General features: G+C 43.5%; 1 protein-coding gene across 1 annotated transcript in view; it reads right to left on the reverse strand.

Annotated features, from left to right (window-relative positions):
* Positions 1 to 8,326, reverse strand: part of FDX1 (ferredoxin 1) — a 30,657-nt gene extending 22,331 nt beyond the window's left edge. Inside the window, exons 1-2 of the mRNA XM_046014920.1 lie at positions 8,022 to 8,326; positions 2,575 to 2,699 (exon numbers count right to left, since the gene is read on the reverse strand). Of these exons, the coding sequence (XP_045870876.1) occupies positions 2,575 to 2,699; positions 8,022 to 8,164 (268 nt within the window). The 5' untranslated portion in view covers positions 8,165 to 8,326. The remainder of the gene's footprint in view (positions 1 to 2,574; positions 2,700 to 8,021) is intronic.
* Positions 8,327 to 24,369: the final 16,043 nt, after the last annotated feature.

A 24,369-nucleotide genomic window follows, 5' to 3' on the forward strand; every position in this document is an offset into this window, starting at 1 on the left:
CCGATGCGGGACTCGATCCCGGGACTCCGGGATCATGACCTGAGCCGAAGGCAGTCGTCCAACCAACTGAGCCACCCAGGTGTCCCTAAATTATCATTCTTACCACAGTGTAGATCTGAACCGTGTGCAACTTTTTACAAATCTGCCTGCTCAACTTTGTCTCTCCCTGTACTACTTAGGATGGAAGACAGACGTCTGCATTTTTTGAAGTTCTGTAGAGGTTCTGAAACTCAGTCCCAGCCAAGAACCACAGCCTTCAACTAAAAAACTCCTTAATATTAGAACTGTATCAATTCTTTCTGGGACAGGTGTTCACCCAGGAAGGACATCTCTTAGGGAAAATGGTCGAAAGACAAAAGGGAAGGAAAAAGCAGAGGTTTGGGGGTTAGAGACTTGAGTCCTGGACCTCCTAACTGCTCCATGTATGACCCCGGGGAAAATCAATTTCCCTGAACGTCATTTTCTTCATCTATAACATAGAAGTTTTTAAAAAGCAAGTCTACTTCTTAGAGTTGTTACAAGAACAGATAACGTATGCTGGAATGTTGTTTGCGCTCAAATGGCCATTGTTACGACCAACCTGAACTGACGTTAGATGTAAGAATTCGGCAAATATGCACTGTCGACTCTGGCAAAATCCACTCTGTGAGGCACCTGAGCAAGAGCTTGTAATGTCCTACGGGAGAGGGGCGTCTTCCCTAAAGCCGAAAGCCGTGATGAGCATTAACACAGGCACATTTATTTATTATATTATATAATATTTATATTATATAATTGTTATATTATATTTATTATATTATATAATTATTATATTATATTCATAATTATATGAATAATATTATATTTATTATATGAAGAGCTCGTAATGTCCTACGGGAGAGGGGTGTCTTCCCTAAAGCGGAAAGCCGTGATGAGCATTAACACAGGCACATTTATTATATGAAGGGAAAAAGGAGGAGACCTAATTCTAATCTCGAAAGGGCTCTTAAAAGTGCAGAGTGAACAATGCCTTCAAGGAATCATAGTCAGATATACTCCTTGGGCCTTTCCTGCGGACCAGTGGTTCCCAAACTTTAACATACATTAAAATCACACGGAGGACTGTGAAAACACATTGCTGGGCTCTACCGCAGCCTTTCTGATTCAGAAGGTCTGGCACAGGGCCTGAGGATCTGCATTTCCCAAGTGACATGATGCTAATGGTAATAGGAACCCCCTTTGAGAACCACCACTCCAGAGAGAGAGAGAGAGTGCTTGAGCAAAACTGCCCAGTGAAAGACTGCGTGTCCCTGAGCCATATGAAGGCAGTTTCTGGAACATCTGCTTTGTGTGAGTGGGTAAAGAATACAGTCAGAGCAAGACATAAAAGCTTTCTAACTAAAACACTTCCTTCTCTAACAAGAGGTAGATAAACTGGGGCGCCTGGGTGGCTCGGTGGGTTAAAGGCTCTGCCTTCGGCTCGGGTCATGATCTCAGGGTCCTGGGATCGAGTCCCACATCCAGCTCTGTGCTCAGCTGGGAGCCTGCTTTCCCCCCGCCCCCCACCTGCCTCTCTGCCTACTTGTGATCTTTGTCTGTCAAATAAATAAATAAAATCTTAAAAAAAAAAAAAAGAGGTAGATAAATTGCCCTTCTAGGCAGGGGAACGGACGTTCAAGGCCATGTGCTGGCGCAGGTTAGCTGGACGTGTTGCAGTGACTATTCTGTAATACATACAAATATCAAAACAGTATGGGACACACCTAAAACGAATATGAAGTTAAATGGCAATCATAGCACAACAAAAATAAAATTGTAAAAAGGAGTAAGTAACTCCTTAAGTCACTTAAAATAATGCATAAGCTCTATCAATACAAGAAAGCAGCAGTCAAACCCAAATTGAGGGAGACATTTTATAAAATAATGTAAGTGCTTTCCAAAAGTATCAAGGTTGTGGAAAACAAGAAAGGACCAAGGAAATGTCACAGACTGAAGGGACTATGGACATATAATACCTAAATGCAATGTGGACTCCTAGATCGAATCCCAGAACAAAAGACAGTTGTGGGAAAAACCTGGAAAATTCTATTATATCTCAAGTTTTTGAGTAATTGAGTCAACATTAATTTCTGGGTTTTGATTATTATACCATAGTAATGTAAACTGTTAACAGTAGGGGAAGCTTGGTGAAGATGATATAGGAAAATTCTTTTCTCTAAGTTGGAGGTATTTCCAAATATAAAGTTAAAACCAAAAGACTAAGTCAAAACTACTCCTTTGTGATATGACATTCAAGATCTCTAAGCTGGTGTCTTTCAACTCCAGTTGCTACCCCCAGCTTAGTGGCACACAAGTCATCATCAGTAAGGGAATGAGGCAACAGACTCATGAGGGCACATGGTTAATTCAACGTACAAAGAAGAGAAATGCAGTATCACTCCTATTCTTTATAAATGAGAATTTAACACTAACACGTCCTGAATTTTAGTATTTTACTTAGCATGCTAAAGGTTAAAATTCTGCAAAAAAGCCCCCAAAAGTTGAAACCCATTTAATGGTTTCACTTATAAATTTTAAGGAATGTCCCATACTCACCAAAACCATCAATATCTAGATTATTTTCGATCACAACATCCAGCAGAGAGTCACCAACTTTTCCTTTGGCTGTTAATGTCTCGCCATCACGGTTTACAAAGTGGACTGTTATTTTATCTTCTGAGCTGGAAAGGAAGCAGTCCTTTATTATTTTTAGTCATTTAAAGGGATACTTTAAAATATTGTTTTCAGGGGCGACTGGGTGGCTCAGTGGGTTAAGCTTCTGTCTTTGGCTTGGGTCATGATCCCAGGGTCCTGGGATCGAGCCCCGCATCGGGCTCTCTGCTCGGCGGGGGCTCTCTGCTCTCTCTCTCTGCCTGCCTCTCTATCTACTTGTGATCTCTGTCTGTCAAATAAATAAATAAAATCTTTAAAATATTGTTTTCAGGGGCACCTGTGTGGCTCAGTCAGTTAAGTGGCTGCTTGCAGCTCAGGTCATGACCCCAGGTCCTGGGATCAAGCCCCGCATTGGGCCCCCTACTCCTCAAGGAGCCTACTTCTCCCTCTCCCTCTGCCTGCTGCTCCCCTTGCTTGTGCTCTCTCTCTCCGTCAAATAAATAAAATCTTTTTTTTTTAACTGTTTTCAGAACCTGGATGGCCAAAGAAAATAGGGTGCGCGTCTACGGAGGTGCACCCACGCACACAAATATGTTTTCTATAGTATAGTCTTTCCTTTCCACAGTTTGAGAAAAAGACATCACAAAGCTGAGGTGTGTCTCTCTCTCCACCTGCCAGAGAGGAAGCGCCACCCACCGCCTTAAAGGAAAGAGCAAACACATTTCCATTAAGGCCACCTGCTGTGTCACACCAAGGGTCACGGTCACAGGTCACAGTCCCGAGACAAGGTCACAGTCACAGGACAACACTTAGCAATCCTTATCAGTCATTAAATCTACGTTGCTCTCCCACAGCCCTCTGAAAAGCAACGTCTCTCTGTAACATCCCTAAAAGACGACAGCGTGGTGTGGAGCACTGGAAAAAGGCCCGCGGTTCTGGTGTATGACACCTGTCACGCAGCTGTCTGGTAAGCACTGAGCATTTAAACATCTCACTTTGGTCCTCATCATGTACTCAAGAATCAAAGGTGTAGATCTGTGTTCATTTGAATCCATGGGAGGATAAATACAATGCCTCCTTACGTGTTTCATTGCAGGATAGTATAGTCCCCACCAGAGTCAGCTGACTGACTTAAAACGCTTTTGCTTCTCACAAACACCACTACGCAATCTGGGACAAGAAATTCTGATAGCAACTAGAAGCTTGTCATCCACCGTCGATCATTTTTTAATTTCATAATTTCACAATTTCGCAAATGAAAAGATGTACTTCAGCTGAAAAGAATTAGTTGCAATTTTCACTACCGCCAATAGATGGTAATAATCCATCAAAGAAAACTTTCGTGTAAGAAAAAAAACCTAGATTTATAGAATCCCAAATTATCAAGTCCAATTATCTTATTTAACACATGAAGCAACTGAAAGCCCCCTTCAGATAATGCTCTCCCTGATAATTCAATGCTGAAAAAAGAGAATTGTACGAATTAAAAATTATCACCTGTGTGTGTGTGTCCCTGAAAGAGAGAGAGAGAGAGAGAATGTCCCTTCAAAAGGGCCAGTGCTCTCCAACTTCTCTTCACAGAAAGTACTTTTGAAGAAAGTCCTCCTGAGCATTAGTCCTGATTTTGAACCAGGTAACCGCCACCTCTCCAAGGCAGAGTGGCTGCGAATGAGGACACTCTGGAGGCAGGACACTCTGGAGGCGGGGCGGACTCCACTTCGGGGGTTTATCGAAGAACAGACTAAGAAAGAATGTAGGAGAACTAACCTCAGAGATACTCAGGACACGGAAAGAGAAGGTTCTGTTGACCATCTGTACAAGGCAGACTGAGAAAGAGGGAGGAAACAATGTTAAGATCTGCAGCTCGGGCAAGGAGGGGTCCAGTTTAACCCAGAGTTCACAGAGATGGAGCAGCCTTGGGGAAGATGGAAATGAGTTCAAGTCTACACCTGTTTTAATTGAGCTAAAAGAAAAGAACCAGAGGACAATGTCCGGAAGCCAGATGGAAATACGGGTCGGAGCCCAGCACGGCAGTCTAGGGATCTGACAAGGACAAATGCCCGGGAGCTAAAGGCTGCAGGAAGGACCACAGCAACAATCCCATCCCGGACGTGCACCCCTGTAAGCCAGAGGTTTTACCACTGCTGTTCTTCTGGAGCATTCTACAGCCAAGCTTACAGCACGGAAATGTGACTTCAGACTCCTGTAAAATCAGGGTAACATGTAGATTCCAGTTTTAACAATGGAGGCAAAATACCTAACACAGAGGAGCGCTCAACAAACACAGATTCGTAACTTTAAAGCCTCAGTCCTTTTGTTGCTGAAAAGCCTGAAGGGCTACGTACTAAAGGCGTACAGTCCCCAGAAAAAACCGCAGAGTGAGAGCAATGAAAGGTCTGCCGAAGGCCCGGAGAGGAAGCAGAAACGGGAGAGGAAGGGTCATCTGCAGTCGACAGAGCCTGGAACCCAAGAATCAGACGTAGGCTGCAGCTTGCACTCGCGCGCCGCAAGCCGCCACTGCCCTGCTGGGGGACAGGGAGATGCGGGCAACAGTGACTTCACCAAGCGGCTGAGACCATTCAAGGAAAGTCTGTGGAAACTCTCTTCCTTCAAGCACCATACACACGTACGTTACCCAAATAGCTTTCTCCGTCTGCCACTAGTCATTGGTATTGGTGAGTTTTATATTTTCCCCCCGGTTCTAAGAACTAGCCAAAAGCCCTGAGCTGTTCCTCGGGGTAAGAAGTCGCGCACTGAGAAGTACAGTCCTTCTAAACCTTCTACCGTCGTCAGTCAGTCAGTCAGCACCACACGCATCTCTTTCCTTCACTTGTTACCTTTCCCTACTGCCATGTATTCTGCTCGGCCACAGATGTTGTACGGAAGCTGTGAGGGGTCGCCACGGTAAGTTCGTGACAGACTCCTCCTAGGGAGGGAAGTGATGGCTGCTGCCCACCTTTTTACCATCCGAGGGGGGCCCTGGGCCAGTTGGTCCAGGGAAGGGGCCCCTTTTAGGGCTCCCTACTTCCGTAGCCACCCTAACTCTTCCACATGACTCCCTGGGCGAAAGAATTGTCAATTCTTATGGTGTTTGCTAAACACCTAGCTTGCCAGCTACTTAACACGAGATTTGGATCCCCCACCCCACCTACCTCCCAGGATTTTCTTTTTTTTTTTAAAGATTTTATTTATTTATTTGACAGACAGAGATCACAAGTAGGCAGAGAGGGAGGGAGAAGGCAGGCTCCCCGCCCAGCAGAGAGCCCGATGCGGGGCTTGATCCCAGGATCCTGGGATCATGACCTGAGCCGAAGGCAGAGGCTTAACCCACTGAACCACCCAGGCGCCCCCCAGGATTTTCTTGAGAGTGAAGTACAACAAGTTTTGTGATAGCCCTTTGGAACCGAAATCACAACAAAATATGAAGTATTGTGTCAGGGTATTTTGGAGCAAAAAGAGTTTTTGGGGGCGCCTGGGTGGCTCAGTGGGTTAAAGCCTCTGCCTTCAGCTCAGGTCATGATCTCGGGGTCCTGGGATCGAGACCCGCATCGGGCTCTCTGCTCTGCAGGGAGCCTGCTTCCTCCTCTCTCTCTGCCTGCCTCTCTGCCTAGTTGTGATTTCTCTCTGTCAAATAAAATATTCAAAAAAAAAAAAAAAAGTTTTTCAACTCTCAGTTACTGATAACTTAGCTACATGCACAACTTCCCGAGACGGAACTACAGCCTCTAGGCTGCTCTGTCCAGTGGAACGGATCTGCACCAGCAGAGATGTTCTGTATCTGCGGCGTCCAATACAGTAGCTGCTGGCCCCACGCGGCTGCTGAGTGCTTGACATGCGGCCAGTGCAACTGGAATACTGAATCTTTTCACTGAATTTAACATAAGTTATCTTAAATAGCCACATGTGGTTAGTCATATCCAAACTGGAAAACACAAGCCTCAGATAGTAAGACTTGGAAAACCTAGCTGTAGCTCCAAAGTCTCCGATACAAGGCACGAGGCCATCCTCTGAAACAGGGCCAAGGCGGGGAAAGGAGGATTATGAGAGAATAGAACAGATGTGCTTCCTTTTAAGACAATTTGTCTAACCAAATTCAAACTTAGTAAGTTTAGGGGAGCTAATTCCCATTTACAAAAGCACTCGTGTTCCTTTTAAATACTGGTTTCATAAATACGTTTGATAGATGTCCCAATTTACACACGATTTTTCAAGAATGCATCCACAGCAGAAAGCAAGACACACGCATGTAGAGAGGTCAAGGCAGGGAAATGTCAAGGAAACAGGGACAAAGAAATCTGGCTTGCCTTCTCCATTATCTCCCCCACAGTCCACGAAACAAAAATTTATTGAGCTCACTCTATGTAACAGGATTAAAGGGGGCAAGATGATTAAGTCCTAGTCTCTGTTCTCGGGGATCTTATCAAGAAGAGACCAGATAAGGCAGTGGACAACACTCTGCCTCCAGTTCTTGCATCCTGCTGGGGGACAGCAAGGACCTGCATCACACACGGCCCCACCACACTGCTACACTCTGAAATGATGAGTACATTTTAACTCTTTGGCATCGCAGGGGGCTGTGTCTTTGAAAAACAAATATGCCCAAGAATACAAAACTTCACCATATTTGGGGGAAATTTTTTCACTTCAACATTTAATACAAAACACAACACCGTGGGCCTCAGTAGCTACTGTTCACAGGTGGCATCCCCGAGCCCTCCCCAATTTGCGAGGAACAAAACTACCTGTACTACCTGACTTAGCCTTCAAATAACTGTGCGAGGCCTACACTAGTGCTATGCTCCACTTATAAATGGGGAAACTGAGGCCTACAGTGATGAAGGAAGTTAGGCATTAAAACCCTGCCTTGCCAACCCAAGGCAGAGCCTTTTAGCCCGGTACCAGCTCGGAGAGCGCGGACAGGGAAGTACCGGGAACGGAGTGGGTGTATTCCAAACAGGCATTCCCCAGCCAGAGAACCGGCCGCAGAACGTCCCACCAGGGCGGGGAAAGGCCCAGGGCGAAAACTGCTGGCCAGGACATCCGTGGGGAGCATCTTATGAAGGTCACTGCAGGCTCCGGTCAAATCAAAGGTCAGCGCCAGCCAAACCCGGGAGCGGGCGGCGGCAAAGCGCACGGCTTTCTGGAGGACCCCGGGAGGCGCGGGGAACGGGAGAGCCCGGGTCCCGCGGCCCCGATTCCTGCGGGAGTCGGCGGGACACAAGGGAGACAGGCCCGCAGAAGTGCTGCGGGCCCGGTGGGCCGAGCGGCGAGCGACCGCGGACAGCGCCCGGGACGCAGGCGCCTGAGCAGAAACAGCAGAACGAGGAAGCCCACGCCGCCCCGCCGCGGCGCCGGGGACGCCCGCATGCGCACGCCGCGCCGCGCCTCACCTGCTCCGCGCCAGCGCCGACACGCTCAGCGTCCGGGGCAGCCCGGCCGCGCGGGGTCCGGCGACGAGCAGCCAGCGACGGGCCGCGCTGCCCAGGGCCGCGGAGGCGGCGCGCAGGAGCCGGGCGCCCCCCGGGGCGGCCATAGCCCGTGGTCGCGTAACGACCGGAAGCGACGGCAGCGGTCGGCTCGGCGAGTGCGAACAGGCCGCCGCGCCGGCGCCGGACGCCCGGGGGTCCGCGAGGAGAAACGCGGCGGCTGAGGCCCCGGCGAGGGCCTGCTCCGTGCGGCGGCCGCGGGCTGCGCGCGCCTTCCGGGTGACCTATAAACCCGGCGACACCCCGAGTGCAGCGCCTCCCCCTGCCCGTTCCCACGCCTCCCGGGCGGGTGTGGCCTCTCGGGGGCGGGGCTGAGCGCCGGGGCGGCGCCCCTCCCTAGCAGGTTGGCCTGCACCTTGCGGCTCCCACCGGGGTGGGCGCGCGGGAACCCGGAGCTGTGAGAGGCCGCCGACGTCGCGTGGGAAGACACCGTAGAAGGACCGGCAGGTAAGGAAACCACCACTTCTGTCTCGCCCTTCTCTCGCCTTCTCCCGGTTCAAAACAAAACAAAACTCAGTGTGGGCGATTATCATCCTGGAGTTCAAATTAGGGAAAGAAGGGAATTCTGGGCATTGTCAAACAAGGACAGTAGGAAATTTCACAATGCCAACAGACGTGATACACAGAGGAACAGTTATGATTATAAAGGGATGCTGCAGAAAGCCGGTAATAATTCAGGGTCAATAAATGCTCGTTCAACCGGTGAAATCCATGAGTTTGGAAACCTTTGATGAACTGAGTTTGTTTGCTTGTTTGTTTAAGGGCTTCTACAAAATGCAAGAAAGATGAACTTTAAAATACCCGTTATCATGATTGATACGTTGTGGTGGAAAGAACATGGGCTTTGAGGTCAGAAATAGCGATGTTCAAATCCAAGGTCTGCCACTCCTGAGCTCTGAGACCTTGGGTGAATTATTGTCCTCAAGCATCAGAGTTTCCAAAAACACTTAAACACTGATAAGATGTTCCAGTCTCCAGGGCCATTCTGAGGGTTACAGAAAAAAAAAACCGTACGAGGAATGGCATAATGCGTCACAAATCTTAATGTGATAGCTTCCTGGGCCCCCCTCCCTAAAGCCATCTTTAAAGATGCCAAAGGTCAAAGTCAAGTGGATATTGCAGATGTGCTAAACACAATGAGAGATACTTTTAAATTAATTAAATTAATTCAATATTTAAACATTTTTAAATACTTTAAAAAATATTCAGAACAAGGAAGTCTAGACCTGAGTAAAGTTTCTCGAGACACTGTGGGCTGGGCCTTGAACCTGATGGCAGAGAGAAGGTAGTCATTTGGCTCCCAAATTGCCTAAACCTTCCTGTAAAGAGAAAAATTTTCAGGCTGGAAAGGGACCACAAACCCAGACAAGTTACTCGGAAAGAGAAGGTTGTAGAACAGTTAAGTTCTTTTGTATATAAGATCAAATCTTCAGACTGAGATGAATTCATCTGTAGGAAGAAAATGGGAGGGGCAGGAGTACAGACTTTCTTCTCTCAACAAATCCAACTTCCGCTGGGTTATGGCCCGTCCAGCTTTGTGCTTCGTGTGGTAGTGTGTATGCGTTGTTCGTCTTAGTAACCCCCATGCTGCCAGCCACAGGGCTTGGGGCATATCACGTGGGCAGTAAATATTTGTGAATAAATGAATGATGTTGTGTGACTTCTGTTAGTAATCATGACAACTCATGAAAATTAAAGATGGAAAAAGGCTTGATCAAAGATTAAAGATGGATAAGGCTTGATCCCAAAGATTACAAATATCCATTCAGCAGGATTATAGAGGGGATTTATAAACATGTGGTCTCTAAACACAGATTTAAAAAGCAATATGGAATTACTGAGGAAGAGCTTTTGCTTATATATTTGTCCGTCTTATAAAACTCCTGGGGCTCCTGGGTGGCTCAGTCGGTTGGGCATCTGCCTTTGACTCATGATCCTGGGGTCCGGGGATTGAGCCCTACATCGGGCTACCTGCTTGGCGGGGAGTCTACTTCTCCCTCTCCCATCCTCCACCGGTGCTTGCTTGCTCTCTTTCTCTCCAATAAATATAAATTAAAAGAAAACTCCCATCCCCCGGGCACCTGGCTGGCTCAGTCCTTAGAGCAGATGACTCCTAATTTCAGGGTCATGAGTTTAAGCACCACTTTGGGCATGGAGCCTATTTAAAAAACAAAACAAAAGAATCTTACACCCCACAATCTTTCACTCCTGTCAAAATTTTGATGCTCTTTTCAAATTCTGTCTTTCCCATGAAGTTGTGCCTGTTTATCCCAACAGATAATGTTGCCTAAGCCCTCTGTCTGTTCTTGTAAAACTGACAGTGCCTGTTATTTCAAATAGAATAATGGTCATGAAGGGGCTTCGCAAACTGAAACGTGTCATAAAAATTCAGATTCGGTGTTTCTTGAGTACCTGTTCTGCACTTCATGGTACCGTGTGCCCCATCGCACATACTTTAGGGAGCCCCTCTAAACAGAAGCCCCCCCCCCAAAGTCAGGATGCTGTCTTAGTCATCTTCTTATTCCCAACACCTGGCCCATTGCCTGTCACAAAGCAGCCATTTAATAATGTCCCCGTTAAGAGCTGTATTAGGAAGTTTCACAGTATGTATCCCATTTCCTGATCACAGCAACCCTGTAGAGTAGACATGCCTTTAATCAATAAATGCCTTTGATCAAAAACTATTTATTGACATAAGCAGTGCATTGATCACCAAGCTAGTACTGGAGACACAGCAGTAAATAAAATCATCCCTGCCCTCTTATTTTACAGACGACACTGAGGTGCCCAGTGGTGGCTTTCTTGGAGTAATACTGCTAGTGAGTTGTAGATCCAAAGTTTAAATCTAGGTTTGCCTGCTTCCTCGTCCCACGTCCAGGGCATACAAAGAAATGATATTTTTATTCTTATTATATTTTATTAAATATTTACATATATAATTTTATTATATATATGTATGTGTGTATATATATTCTTTTTTTGAGATAGTGGGAGAGGGACAAAGAGCGAGGGGCAGAGAAAGACAGAATCTCAAGCAGGCTCCATACCTAGCGCAGAGCCCGACACGGGGCTTGATCTCATAACCCTGAGATCATGACCTGAGCCGAAATCTGGAGTTGGACAGTTAACTGACTGAGCCACCCAGGTGCCCCAGTTATCATATGTCATTAATACGTATTTACATGTCACATGTAAATGTGACTGTATTCAATAGTAGATGCTTAAGATTCTACACAGTCCACATAATTTAGGGATAAGGTCAGCAATTCTCTGAATTTTTTAAAAGGAGCACAAAATGAGACCTGAGTATATTTCACCCCAAGAAATTACTGTACCCCCAGTATGTATTGCTAAGGCTGATGATATTGGTGTGTTTCCTAAATTTAAAGATATAATTGATATTTAAATTAATTGACCTTCCTGCCTGTAGTCTTGTCTTTCTCTAAAACATCCTCTGTACTGCTAGGAGGCTGATGCCATTAAAATACCGATGATAGGATTGTGACACCTGGGTGGCTCAGTTGGTTAAGTGTCTGCCTTTGGCTCATGTTGTGATCCCAGAGTCCTGGGATGGAGCCCCGCATCACACCCTGCTTCTCTCTCTCCCTCTGCCACTCCCCCTGCTTGTGCACTCACACTCCGACAAATAAATAAAATTGTTAAAAAAATACTGATATGATTGTGTTACTTTCTTAATGAAAATCCTTGAATGACATTTCATCCCCATTTATTAACAGACTAAAACAAACTGCTCAGCTGGACACACAGCTCCCCTCAACCTCTGCCTTCTACTGCCTATCAGTCCCGCATTGTGCCTTTCTCCCCTGCAGGTTCTGTTGGCTGCCTGAACCCGGCTGACTTAGAGCTGGCCTCCAGAACTCCAGTCCTTGGAGGAACCATTCTCCGACATAGGCGCCTTTGGGAGCCTTACTCACTAGAAATCCCTCTGTCACAGCTTAAACTTTAATTGTTATATGCAAATAAGGCTTGGATCAAGTGACTCAGTCAGTTTCCGGTCCTGTTTCTTTGTTAAGATAACTTTTTGTATACTTTTTAACTTTTTTTTTTTTTAAGATTTTATTTATTTATTTGACAGACAGAGAGGCAGGCAGAGAGAGAGGAGGAAGCAGGCTCCCTGCTGAGCGGAGAGCCTGATGCGGGGCTCGATCCCAGGACCGTGAGATCATGACCTGAGCCGAAGGCATAGGCTTAACCCACTGAGCCACCCAGGCGCCCCTGCCCTCCCCACTTTTAAAAAAGTTACAATTTTCTAATAAATAGTATATTTCACCTAAATTTTCAAAATCTGTTGGCATAAACTTTTTCCCTAGTGTTATCTTTTTTAAAAATTTCTGCTATATCTATAACTACATTTCATAATTTTTATATTATTTTCTGAGTCTTTTGTATTTCTTATATTATTTTCTGAGTCTTTTCTCTTTGAATAATCATAGCAAGAGTTTGTTTTATTGGTCTTCTCAGATAACAGCTTTGGCCTGATTTTTCTGTGCTATATCTTTGTTTTCTAATCTTATCCTTTATTTTTAAGTGGTCTCTACACCCAGTGTGAAGCTCAAATCCGAGATCAAGAATCACGTACTTAACCTACTGAGACTTCCAGGGGCCCTTATTCATTTATCTTTATGATTTGTTTCTTTCTACATTCTTGGGATTTACCTGTTTGTTCTTTTTCTAACTTCTTCATCTAGATACTTAGTTTATTAATTTTCAGTTTGGTTTTTTTTTAATTTTTTTTATTCAGTTTGGTTTTTATAAGAAGTATTTAATTTCTCGAAGTATTTAAGTTTCCTCTAAGTAGTGTGTTTCGTTGTGTCAAAGAGTTTGAAACGTGATATTTTCTGTATTACTTGGTTTAAATATTATCAGATTTCCATGCTGTTTTTCCTCTGATGATGAGCCATTTGGAAGTGTCATAAATGTGTAAATATACAAAGGTCAGAGGTCAGTAACACCGCAGAAGCAAAGATCAGTGAACCTGAAAACACAGCAGTAGAAAGTTTCCAGAATGACATTCAAAGGGAAAAAAGACTAGAAAACCATAAGAACATGACATCACTGGGCTGTCCGACGATATCACATGGTCTAACACACTTCTGTTTGGATTCCCAGAGGAAAGAGAATGAGACCGAAATGAAGATGTTTAAGACCTTTTTACACCAACAAAAATTAATAGAGCTCCTGCCGTCAGACTCCCTGAAAGAACCGCTACAAGGAGGGTGTTTGGTGGCGGCTTCTGACACGGCTCTGCGACTCCCACCTGCCGGCATTCCCATGGAGGTGTGACCCCCCCCAACCCTGAGCATGGGCTGGACCTAGTGATCGCTTCTGACAAATAGAACACAGCAGAAATGATGCGGTGTCCCTTGTGCCTTACGTTACCAAAGACTGTGAACTGTCTTGCTGGTTCTCTTCCTCTGTTGCCTTCCTCGTTTACATGCTTTGGCGAAGAAGCTGCCGTGTTGGGGACAGTCACGAGGCAAAGAACTAACGACAGCCTCTAGCCAACACCCAACAAGGAACTGAGACCTCCATCCAGTTATCCAGTCATAAAGACCAGAATCCTGTCAACAGCCATTTTCGTGAGCTGGGCAGCAGCTCCTTCCTCAGTGGAGGCTTGATATGACTGTGTCCCCACCCAACACCCCGACCATGGCCTCTGAGGCTCTGAAGCAGAGGGCCCAGCCCAGCCACCCCAGATCCAGAAACAGAACATAAATGTGGTTTCCGTTCATTCCACTTTGGAGCAATTTGTTAGGCAGCAATAGATAACTAATAGAGTGTTCTTCGAGAACAGTGAACTTGAACCCAAAAGGAAGGACTAAGAGCCAAGAAGAAATGATGAGCAGAAAATTAGCAACCATGTGGGTAAATCTTAAGTAATAATTGGTTGTAAAATAATAACACCAACTATGGTCTCATGAGAAGAGAAAAATAAGAGTAAGGTAGAATTCTGTTATTGAACCAGCATGTAATCAGTAATAAGACCAAAAGTGTTACCGACGAAATCTCTCCCTTTCTTTTTGGTAACAGGATATCTTGTGTTTTAGCTGAACACGTGTCTCACAAGCCGGAGGCCACACTTCCCAGCTGCTCATGCAGGTGCTTGTGTCCCTGTAACAGCTTTGGCTAAAGCCCTGCGGGTAGAAGTGATGTGTGCAACCAGGTAGCCTTTTTAAGGGGATGCTCTGTGTTTTCCCTTCCGTCCATTTTCCTTTCCCACTGGCTGCAAAATGACAACAACCGGGGTGTGTTTGGATCTCACAGAAGCTACGTCTTAGAGATGACAGACGGTCGGAGCCGGTCTGCCAGCCTGGGTTCCCTGTGACCGCGTGTGGCAGAGTTGCCTCCCAGCGTCCGTGCTGCAGCCCCTGCTCTGCGAGCCCAGCCCGCTCCTGAAACACTTCACGGGAGAGCATGGGAGAGAACTTAACACCGATGCTGCGTAAAATACTTACTTGAAGAATTCTTGTTACCGCAGCGTAGCCTCGATCCTGACAAATACATCCTTAAAGCTCCAAGAGAAAGAATGAAAGAAGGGAGAAAACCATTTAAAGCATGTTTTTTTTAAAAGAATAAAATGAAATCTTGAAAATAAGTCCCAATGTATCAGAAGTAAATAGATGAAATACACCAATGAAGACGCAGACTTTTGTCGAGGATGCAGATATTATGATTCTATGATATTTGGAAGAAATGTATCAAAATTATAAGAGGTATAAAAGGATAAAAAAAATACCAGGTAAATACAATCAAAAGATAGTTTGCCCTATTGCTGTCCAATTAAAGGGACTGTATTTAAATCCAATTAAATAGACCAGGGAAAATGCGTTATAAAGGATAAACGTGGTCACTAAAAAAATGCTAAGGATTTAAATCAATTTGGAATGTCTAGCAACTCTAAACTTACAAGTATCTAGCAACATAGCATATATTTATGAATATAAATATATTTACATAATAAAAGTATTATATAAATATAAATATTTTTATCTATATGAATAGATAGAAAGTTTCTAATTGGATTTACATGTATGTTAACTACCTTGAGATATTTACAGACTTCTGCTACTTCAGTGTTGGCATATTTTGTTTTCAGGACCGTATTGTAGTAGCGGTCAGTAGCATAGACTGGTAGTGCTTTAATCACCCTATTATTATTGAAAAAGACTCACTGCACAATGTTAATTCATTTTCTTTCAGTTTTAAGTTGGAGAAAATGGCCAGAAATTCTTTCAACTCTGTAGGTTTAAAAAATGCAATGCAGGCTCTGTTTTTAATTTCTGAAATTTGGGCCAAACTATTTCTTGCCAAAATTGTTTCCAAAGATCTAGTTTCACAAGGCGTGAAAGTCCCCCAGTGCACTTAGACACATATGTGTGAGGCAGAGACAGATTGAGCATTGCCCTTGAGTGATACCAGTGACTTGATTTTCCAATAGCTCAAATCAAAGATCATTTGATTCGCCAATAGCTCATAAGTCTTCTTTAGCCTCGGGCCTGGACTAAGTCATCGTAAATGTTTGTAGAACAACAGACTGGCGTATTGTGCATAGGGTCCAAGCCAGGAGAATATATGGTTTGTAGTACTGTTCATTCACAATGTGTCACTTTAAATTTTTTAGTACAAAAACACTCAGTAAATGGCCAAAAGTTCTATGTCTTTGTAAAAGATTGCTACCTTGATGTAATCTTTTGCAGCCATATCAAAATGATTATCTTACTAGTTTGTAGGTCAGATTTGAAATGGGACTCCCAGGGCCACATTCCTTTATAGAATCTGTAGGAGAGAATCTGTTTCCTTGTCTTTTCTGGCTTCTAGGGAGCCACCTGGATTCTTTTTTTTTTTTTTTTTTCTTTTTCCCTTCATTTGAGAGAGGGTGGGAGCGAGAGAGTGAGCACGAGCAGAGGGAGAAGCACAGTTCCTGCTCAGCAGGGATCCAGTCACAGGATTCCATCCCAGGATCTTGGGATCATCGCCTGAGCTGAAGGCAGATGCTTAGCCTACTGAGCCACCCAGGCACCTTTTCAAAAAAAAAAACTTTTCCCACCTGCATTCGTGGGCTCACTTCTTCAAGAAACCAGTCAATATCTGGTCAGCTGGTTGAGTCCTGTTATCATCACATCCCTTGAACCTTTCTTTTCTTTTTAAAACATTCATTTATTTATTTTAAGTTATCTCTATCCCCAACGTGGAGCTTGAACTCAGGACCCCAAGATCAAGAGTTGCATGCTCTTCTGACTGAGACAGCCAGGTGCCCCTCCCTGAACTTTCTTTACCATACCTCTCTCTTACCGCAGTAGGAGAAGTTTTCACTTTTAACAACTCATGTGATTTGTTGGGGCCCATCTGGATGATCTAAGGTAACCTCCATTCTCAAGGTCCCTACTTCTAATCACGTCTGAAAAATCCCTTTTGCCATATAAGGTAACAGATTCGCAGGTTTCCAAGAATTAGGGCGTGGCCATATATATGGGCCATTATTTCACTCCCACATTTGAGTTTAAATATCAAACAAGTTCAGCATTAAGATTAACCACTGGAGGAGCCTTTCCATCATCACTCCTACTTTCTGGGCTGATTCTGATCAATGTTCATTAATTAAGGTTTCAAGATTTTCTTCAACATAAAAAAGTAATACATATTATGCCTACCATTGTGCCTACCAAAGATTTTGCAGTCACTGGAATGTATCACAAGAGAATAAATATGGTAATAGCTAACATTTATTGAGTGCTTACTCTACTCCAATACTTTTCTAGGTGCTTCACATGTTTTGAGTTATTTAATCTTCACAAAAACACTGTGAGGTGGGCATCAGCATCATTACCATTTTACTGAGGAATGAAGTTTGTTGAAGTTTCCATTTATTTTTTTTTTAAGATTTTATTTATTTATTTGACAGATAGAGATCACAAGTAGGCAGAGAGGCAGGCAGAGAGAGAGGAGGAAGCAGGCTCCTGGCTGAGCAGAGAGCCCGATGTGGGGCTCGATCCCAGAACCCTGGGATCATGACCTGAGCCGAGGGCAGAGGCTTTAACCTGCTGAGCCACCCAGGTGCCCTGAAGTTTTCATTTAAATTAAATGAAGGTTTAGGGTGTTTCCAAAAGAAATGATACCAGATGGCCTTCAGTCTAGTGGTTTTTAGAATATACAAACACAGAAAGTGTACCACATATTTTATATTACGTTCGGTTAAAATGAACATATTCACCTTTAGATCTGAGAGAAAAAATAGAATGCAATCTACACATTTTCATTTCTTTGAATCTGAAAGAAATGCACATGCCGTGTGTGTGTGTGTGCATGCCTGTGTATATGATTATGTGTACAGAGAGAGAGTGACTCAGTGTGGAAAGGGATTTCTTCGGTTCTTTTTTATCTTGTTCCTACCATTTTTGCTCTGTGATGTCTGTCCAGAACATTAAATGTGTATTTCACCCTTGGAATGAATATGCAGTTATTAATTTGGAGTTGTTAATATGCTGGTGTTGGGGAAGAAAGATTTTACTCTATCAAGTTTCTTCTGACGATCTAAGTGTTAAATTGACATGCAACAGATCAACAGGAAGTCAAATTGAATTTTGTTTTACAGGGAATCCACAAAGATATAAGATTCAAAAGATAGTTAAGTGAGATAGATATATATAGATATAGATATAGATATATGTCATCCTGAACTAAGGAAAAGAGGGTAAAGGGTCTGGAATTTCAGAGGCAAAGAAAGCAATCCACCAGAAGATGAGAAAGAGTAAATGTTTGGGGAACAAATGGTTTTCCAAGGCCATTCGGAAACAAGGAGACAAAGAGAGGACTTTGATCAAACAGACCTTGACAGGCTGCTCCCTGTCAACCATACCATGTTCATATGACAACGTGGGTATCTATGGTGATGGTTCTCTTCCTAGAGCAGGTCTATGATCTAAATTCTTTTAGACAGTAAAATTTCATCCTGAGTCTTTTAATGAAGAAGATTGAAATAATCAGCATGCCAGAATGGCATATTTGGGGCTGGCTTGCCCTTGGTTCCTGCATAGGCCAGACTAGAATTAAAAAAACAGTAAAAAAAAAAAAAAATCAGTTAACAGTATTGTGAGATAGGTTAAAGCTAGGCTCTAGTAGGGCAGCAAGTGATTTCTTTGGATTAAGATTGAGTAACTGGAGAGCAATTGCCAAATTTCCTTAGATGATTGACATACGGTTTTGGGGTTACTAAAAATTGTTTTTGTTCTCTTCCAATGTCAGTCATCACTTAAGAGGAGTTTCTGAATATTACTCTGCTGTCTAGCTCAGATTTGGGGGCTGCTGTGAAGAATCCATTTCCATCAAACCTTGCTTTAAATTTTGACCAGCTTTTCAACTTCCCAACTCATTTTAAAAGCTTCGTCTTTGAGCAAATTAAAATCATTCTTCCTCCCATTTTCTGTAACAGATAAATGGTCTGTTAAATAAAAATCCAACACTTGACAGCACGATGTTGGTGAACCCATGGAGCAGCAGGCACTCTGCTATGCTCCTGGTTGGTGTGTAAAATGGTCTGACTTCCGTGGAGGGCAATATGATAATATTTATAATATTACAAAATCGTTTACCCTTTAACCCATAAATCCCACTCGTGGGAGTTTGTCCTGTGTGTGTAGCTATATAATATAAAATGATGTGTGCACAGTGTTACTTATTCGCATCACTGTCTGTAATAGCAAAATATTAAAAGTGACCTTCAAGTGTCCTTCATTGAGAAATTTGGGGCGCCTGGGTGATTCAGTGGGCTAAGCCTCTGCCTTTGGCTCAGGTCATGATCTCAGGGTCCTGGGATCAAGCCCCACATTGGGCTCTCTGCTCAGCGGGAGCCTGCTTCCCCCTTTAAAAAAAAAAAAAAGGAGAAAATAAGTATTTGCATTCCTATGGCTTGAACTTGTGTAGATAAACCCTGGAAGGATAAATAAGAAAAAAAGAAGCAGAACAGTAGGGATAGGGTCGACAGGGCCAAGGAAAGGGAGCAAGACTCCTCAGTGTGTGCCTCGTGATAGGGTTTTAACTTCTGGACAATGCCAATGCCTTACCTACTCAAAACAGAGCAAAACAAAGTAAGCAAATCTTTGAGAAGAAAACAAGAGTCCTCTTTCCATGGTTCACTGATTTTTCTGAGCATGTTACACTTTTTGATAATCTTGTATATGAACTCAAAGCATTTAGAAGCCGGAGCAAGGAGAAAAATGCAACATTTCTCCTGTGAGAAAAAATTTAGAGCCAGCCCATTAAAGAAAGCTGGATCCAGAAGAGCTTAAAAGGGCAAAACAGCATCATCTCCTAGCCAGCTAGATCTAAATGGTACTTAAACATCTGAATACATTGAGAAAACCTGGACCCCAGATGCTAAGTGACTTGTCACAGTCACTCAGCTAATTTATGAAGAAACCAGGATGAGAATCTCTGGACCCCTAATGAACAATGTCAGTGTTTCTGTCTTTACATTGCAATGCTCTGTATTAATTATAGTGATTTCCTTTCTGATGTGGTAAAAATAACATGTGTCAAGTGCTCTGAGCATTTGAATATATATTAAGTACTTTGACCATCCCATTAAATTATCATAAAGTACTATAGTATAGTAGTTAAGATCACAGGCTCTGGAGACAGACTTTCAAGCTTTGCTCATTTCTTACCTGCTGTGCGATCTTGGACAAAGTACAGCCGTACTCACCTCGGAGGGTCCATGTGAAGAGGAAATGACGTAGCACATGTAAAGGACGTAGCCTGGCACCTAATGTGTGCTCCCTGAGTGTCTTCGCCATTACTGCTTTTATTTTACTGATGGGAGTCTGAGCCGGGCGAGAATGGTTGCGTGCCTTGCCCAAGGACACAGAGGCTGCAAGCGATGGGTCAAGAATTCGGTCTAGGTTTTCTGACATTAAATCTCATGCTCTTTCCATCCCTAAGTAATCCATAGATTCCATGCACTTGATTTTCCTCTAACTATACCAGTTTTTCTGCTTTGACTTGCAAATGAGTCAATATGAATCTTTGCACACCAAAGAAAAGATAATAGCCCAATGTGTTTGGATGGAGAAGAGGAAAAAAAATCTCATGTGTGCAATCAGGTATGATTTTGGTGTCATCACAGGATTTAACAGATTATAAATAAATATTAATTACTTGGGGGCACCTGGGTGACTCAGTCGGTTAAGCTTGTGCCTATGGGATCAAGCCCCACGGCAGACTCCCTGCTCAGCGAGGCGTCTGCTTCTCCCTCTGCCTCTCCCCCAGCTTGTGTTCTCGCTCTCTCTCTCACCCTCTCAAATAAAATCTTCAAAATATATATATATTAATTATTTTGTGTATGCTAACAAATTCCGTGATGTCTAATTGATGGTTAGAAAAGATTTTCCTCACATAAAGAAACCAATTTCATTCAGATACGTAAATATATAATATATATTATAATTACATAAATTATATAATACTTACATATGAATTATGTCTATATATAATTTTTATATATACTCTATTCTATACATTATAGAATTATATATACTATTATATATAATCATGTTTATATGTAACACTATATGTATATATAATTTTATATAACACAGTAATATAAATTATGTACATATATGGTATATAGTATATGTAATTATATAACATACATATAAACGTTTGCATGTTTAAAATCATCTTAAAATGATTATGCAGCTGAGTAATATTCTGCTTTTTATATATATACACACATATGTATTTTATACACTGTATATACACTACATTTCCTTTTTTTTTTTTTTGATTTATTTATTTGACAGAGAAAGACAGTGAGAGAGGGAATACAAGAGAGTTGGAGAGGGAGAAGCAGGCTTCCCACTGAGCAGGGAGCCCAATGCGGGGCTGGATCCCAGGACCCTGGGATCATGACCTGAGCGAAAGGCAGACGCTTTATGACTGAGCCACCCAGGCGCCCCTATTCACTGCATTTTCTTTATCCATTTGTCTATGGATGAATACTTGGACTGTTTCCATATGTTGGCTACTAAAAATAGTGTTGTAGTAAATATAGGGGTGTATATAACTGTCTGAATTAGTGTTTTCATTTTCTTTGGATAAATACCTAGTAGTGGAATTATTGGATCTTATGGTAGTTCTATTTTTAATATTTGAGGACTCTTCATACTGATTTCCACAGTGGCTGCACCAATTTGTATTCCCACCAACAGTGCACGAGGGTTCCCCTTTCTCTGCATCCTTGCCAACACCTGTTGTTTCTTGTGTTTTTGATTTAGCTATTCTGACAGGTGAGGGGTGATATCTCATTGTAGTTTTGAGATTTGCATTTCCCTGATGAGTGATGTTGAGCATCACTTCATGTGTTGTTGGCCATCTGTAAGTCTTTGGAAAAATGTCTGTTCGAGTCTCTTGCCCATTTTTTAATTGGATTACTTGTTTTTTGGGTGTTGAGTTGTGAAAGTTCTTTATATATATCAGGTATTAACCCATTATTTGATATATCATTAGAAGATATCCTCTCCCATTCGGTATGCTGTCTTTTTGTTGTTGAATATTTCCTTCACCGTGTGAACACTTTTTATTTTGGTGTAGTCCCAGTAACTTAATTTTGTTTTTGTTTCTTTTGCCAAAGGAGACATATCTAGAAAAATATTTCTGCAGCTAATGTTGAGACATTATTGCCTATGTTTTCTTCTCAGAATTTTATGGTTTCAGGTCTCACATTTAGTTCTCTGTTCCATTTTGAGGGGATTTTTATGTGTGTTTGGGGGGATTATTATTATTAAAGTCAGACTTCCACTCCATCACTTCATGAGTCAAGGTCATCACTGACCTCCACGGTGACCTTCTCACTGTCAAGTTTCAGTCCTTTTACTTCAGGGTCAACGAGCAGCATTTGTCATGTCAATATTCTTCTACAAAGTCTTCCTTCCCTTGTTTTCAAGGACACATTTCTTGGTTCTGGTCCTTCCGTCTCCTTTGCTGGCTTAACCTCATGTGCCCAAATCGAAATGTCCCCAATCAGTTTGAGGACTGGTCCTCAAACCTATTTTCCCCTCTTTCTGCTGGGAGATCCCACACAGGCTCCCGGCTTTAAAATTTATGTACCTATCTACTGCTAAAGCATAAATTTATATCCAGCTCAGTCCTCTAGACTGAATTCCAAATCTGATTTCTAATTACTTACTCAACATCTCCACTTGAATGTCTGATAGGCTTCTCAAATCAGCATGTGTTAAATGAATTACAGTTGACCCTTGAAGAACACTGGGGGTGGGGCTTAGGGGTGCCACCCCACCCTGCACGGTAAAAATCCACATCTGGTGGATTTTTGACTTTTGACTCCCCAAAAACTTAGCTACTTAGAGCCTACTACTGAGTGTAAGCCTTACCAATAACATAAACAGTTGATTAACACATATTTTGTATGTTACACGTATTATATACCGTGTTCTTATAATAAAGCTGGAGAGAAGAAAATGTTATCGCAGGGAGACTGACACGGGGCTCAATCCCAGGACCCTGGAATCATGACGCCCCGAGAAAAAAACACTCTTATCAGTACTATACTGTATGTAAAAAATCTGCGTATAAGTAGACCCACACAGTTCAAGCCCACATTGTTCATTGTTCAAGGGTCGACTACACCAATTTCTCAATATCCCCCCTAAACAAAAGTTTCACTTCCCACAGCCTTCTCCATCTCACCTAATGGCAACTCTGTCCTCTGGTTTTCTCAGGCTGAAAACCGTGCAGTCATCCTTGGCGCCTTGCTTAATCTCTCATCCCACATCCTGTCATGCAGTCAGTAAGTCCAGTCACTTCTATCCCTCGGATATATTAAAACTGGGCTACTTCTAAGCCTCCATCTGCTACCACCCTCGAGGCAAACCACCATCTTTTCTTGCCCGGGTTGTTGCAGTCGCCCCCATTGTACCTCTCTGCTTCTCATCTGCTCTCCCTATGGTTTCTTCCCAACACTAATTTTATTAAAAAATTTAAGTCAGATTATGTCATTCTGTCCCCAGCTAGACCCCAGGACCTCACCTTCACTGCTCATCTCCACCCACTTTTGTCCCACATTGTTCCTTAAACTCTTCCCAGCGTATCTCTTACCTCAGACTAACGAACCCCCCCTCCACCCCGGGATAGCAGCCCTGATGGAAACTGCAACTATCCCTTCAGCAGTAACTCCTCCCTGGAGGGAGCCCAGAGCACCCAGACTAGTTTGAACTGGACACCAGACTCACACGTGCCCAGATGGAGTGATGGACAGGTACCTTTTACCTCATTACCATACTGAAATCTCCACCCAAGGAGGAACACAAGCCTCATTTACATAACCTACAGTTTATGCGACTTCTAGGCCTGTGTCCTTAAGGTCCTTGTGTGACCTCACACACACCTCTCCCTACAATGACTGGGCTCCAGGAAATACTCCTCCTAACCCTGCATAAAAGGAACCTATTCGCCCTTGCTCGGGGAGTCACGGCTCTGGAAGCTCTTCCCCGGATCCCCTTACTTGCTGCAAATGTTTTTCTTTGTCCAACAACTCCATCTGGTGTAGTTTCTATATGTGACTCACCAGTGAGCCAACTCCTGTTGGTTCAGTTACAGTTCCTCTGCTCAGAGTACATGAATGGCTTCCCAGCTCATTCAGTGCAAAAGTAAGCTACAATGGCTTATGAGACCCCGCAGGACCTGTCCCGTCCGCCTCCCTGATCGCACTTCCTACCTCTCACCTGTTTCTTTCCTGCCCTTTTTCATCAGCTCTTCCCTCCGCCTGAAATCAGGCTTTCCCTCCAGACAGCTACATGCCTCCCTCCCTCACTTTCTTTAGATGTCTTTGCAAAGGTTACTTTTTTTAGTGAGGCCTTTGCAAACCGTAAATAGCAACTGCCCACCCCCCTTCCCTATGTCCTCTTCCCTGCTTTCCTGTGCTGTGCAGCATTTATTGGCTGTCTCACACATTTTCTTTTAAAGATTTTATTCATTTATTTGAGAGGGGGAGAGAACAAGCGAGAGCACAGGAGCAAGGGGAGGGAGAAGCAGGCTAGGGGCTCGATCCCAGGACCCCGGGATCATGACCTGAGCCCAAGGCAGACACTCCACCAACTGAGTCACGGGGCGCCCCCATCTCGCACATTTTACACTTATTTGCTTATTGTCTGTCTCCATATCCACCCTTTCCCTACCTTTTAAGACATACTCTTCAGGAGGTTAGCAACTTTAATGT

This window comes from Meles meles, chromosome 8 (assembly GCF_922984935.1).
Source record: "Meles meles chromosome 8, mMelMel3.1 paternal haplotype, whole genome shotgun sequence".
NCBI classification, from domain to species: domain Eukaryota; kingdom Metazoa; phylum Chordata; class Mammalia; order Carnivora; family Mustelidae; genus Meles; species Meles meles.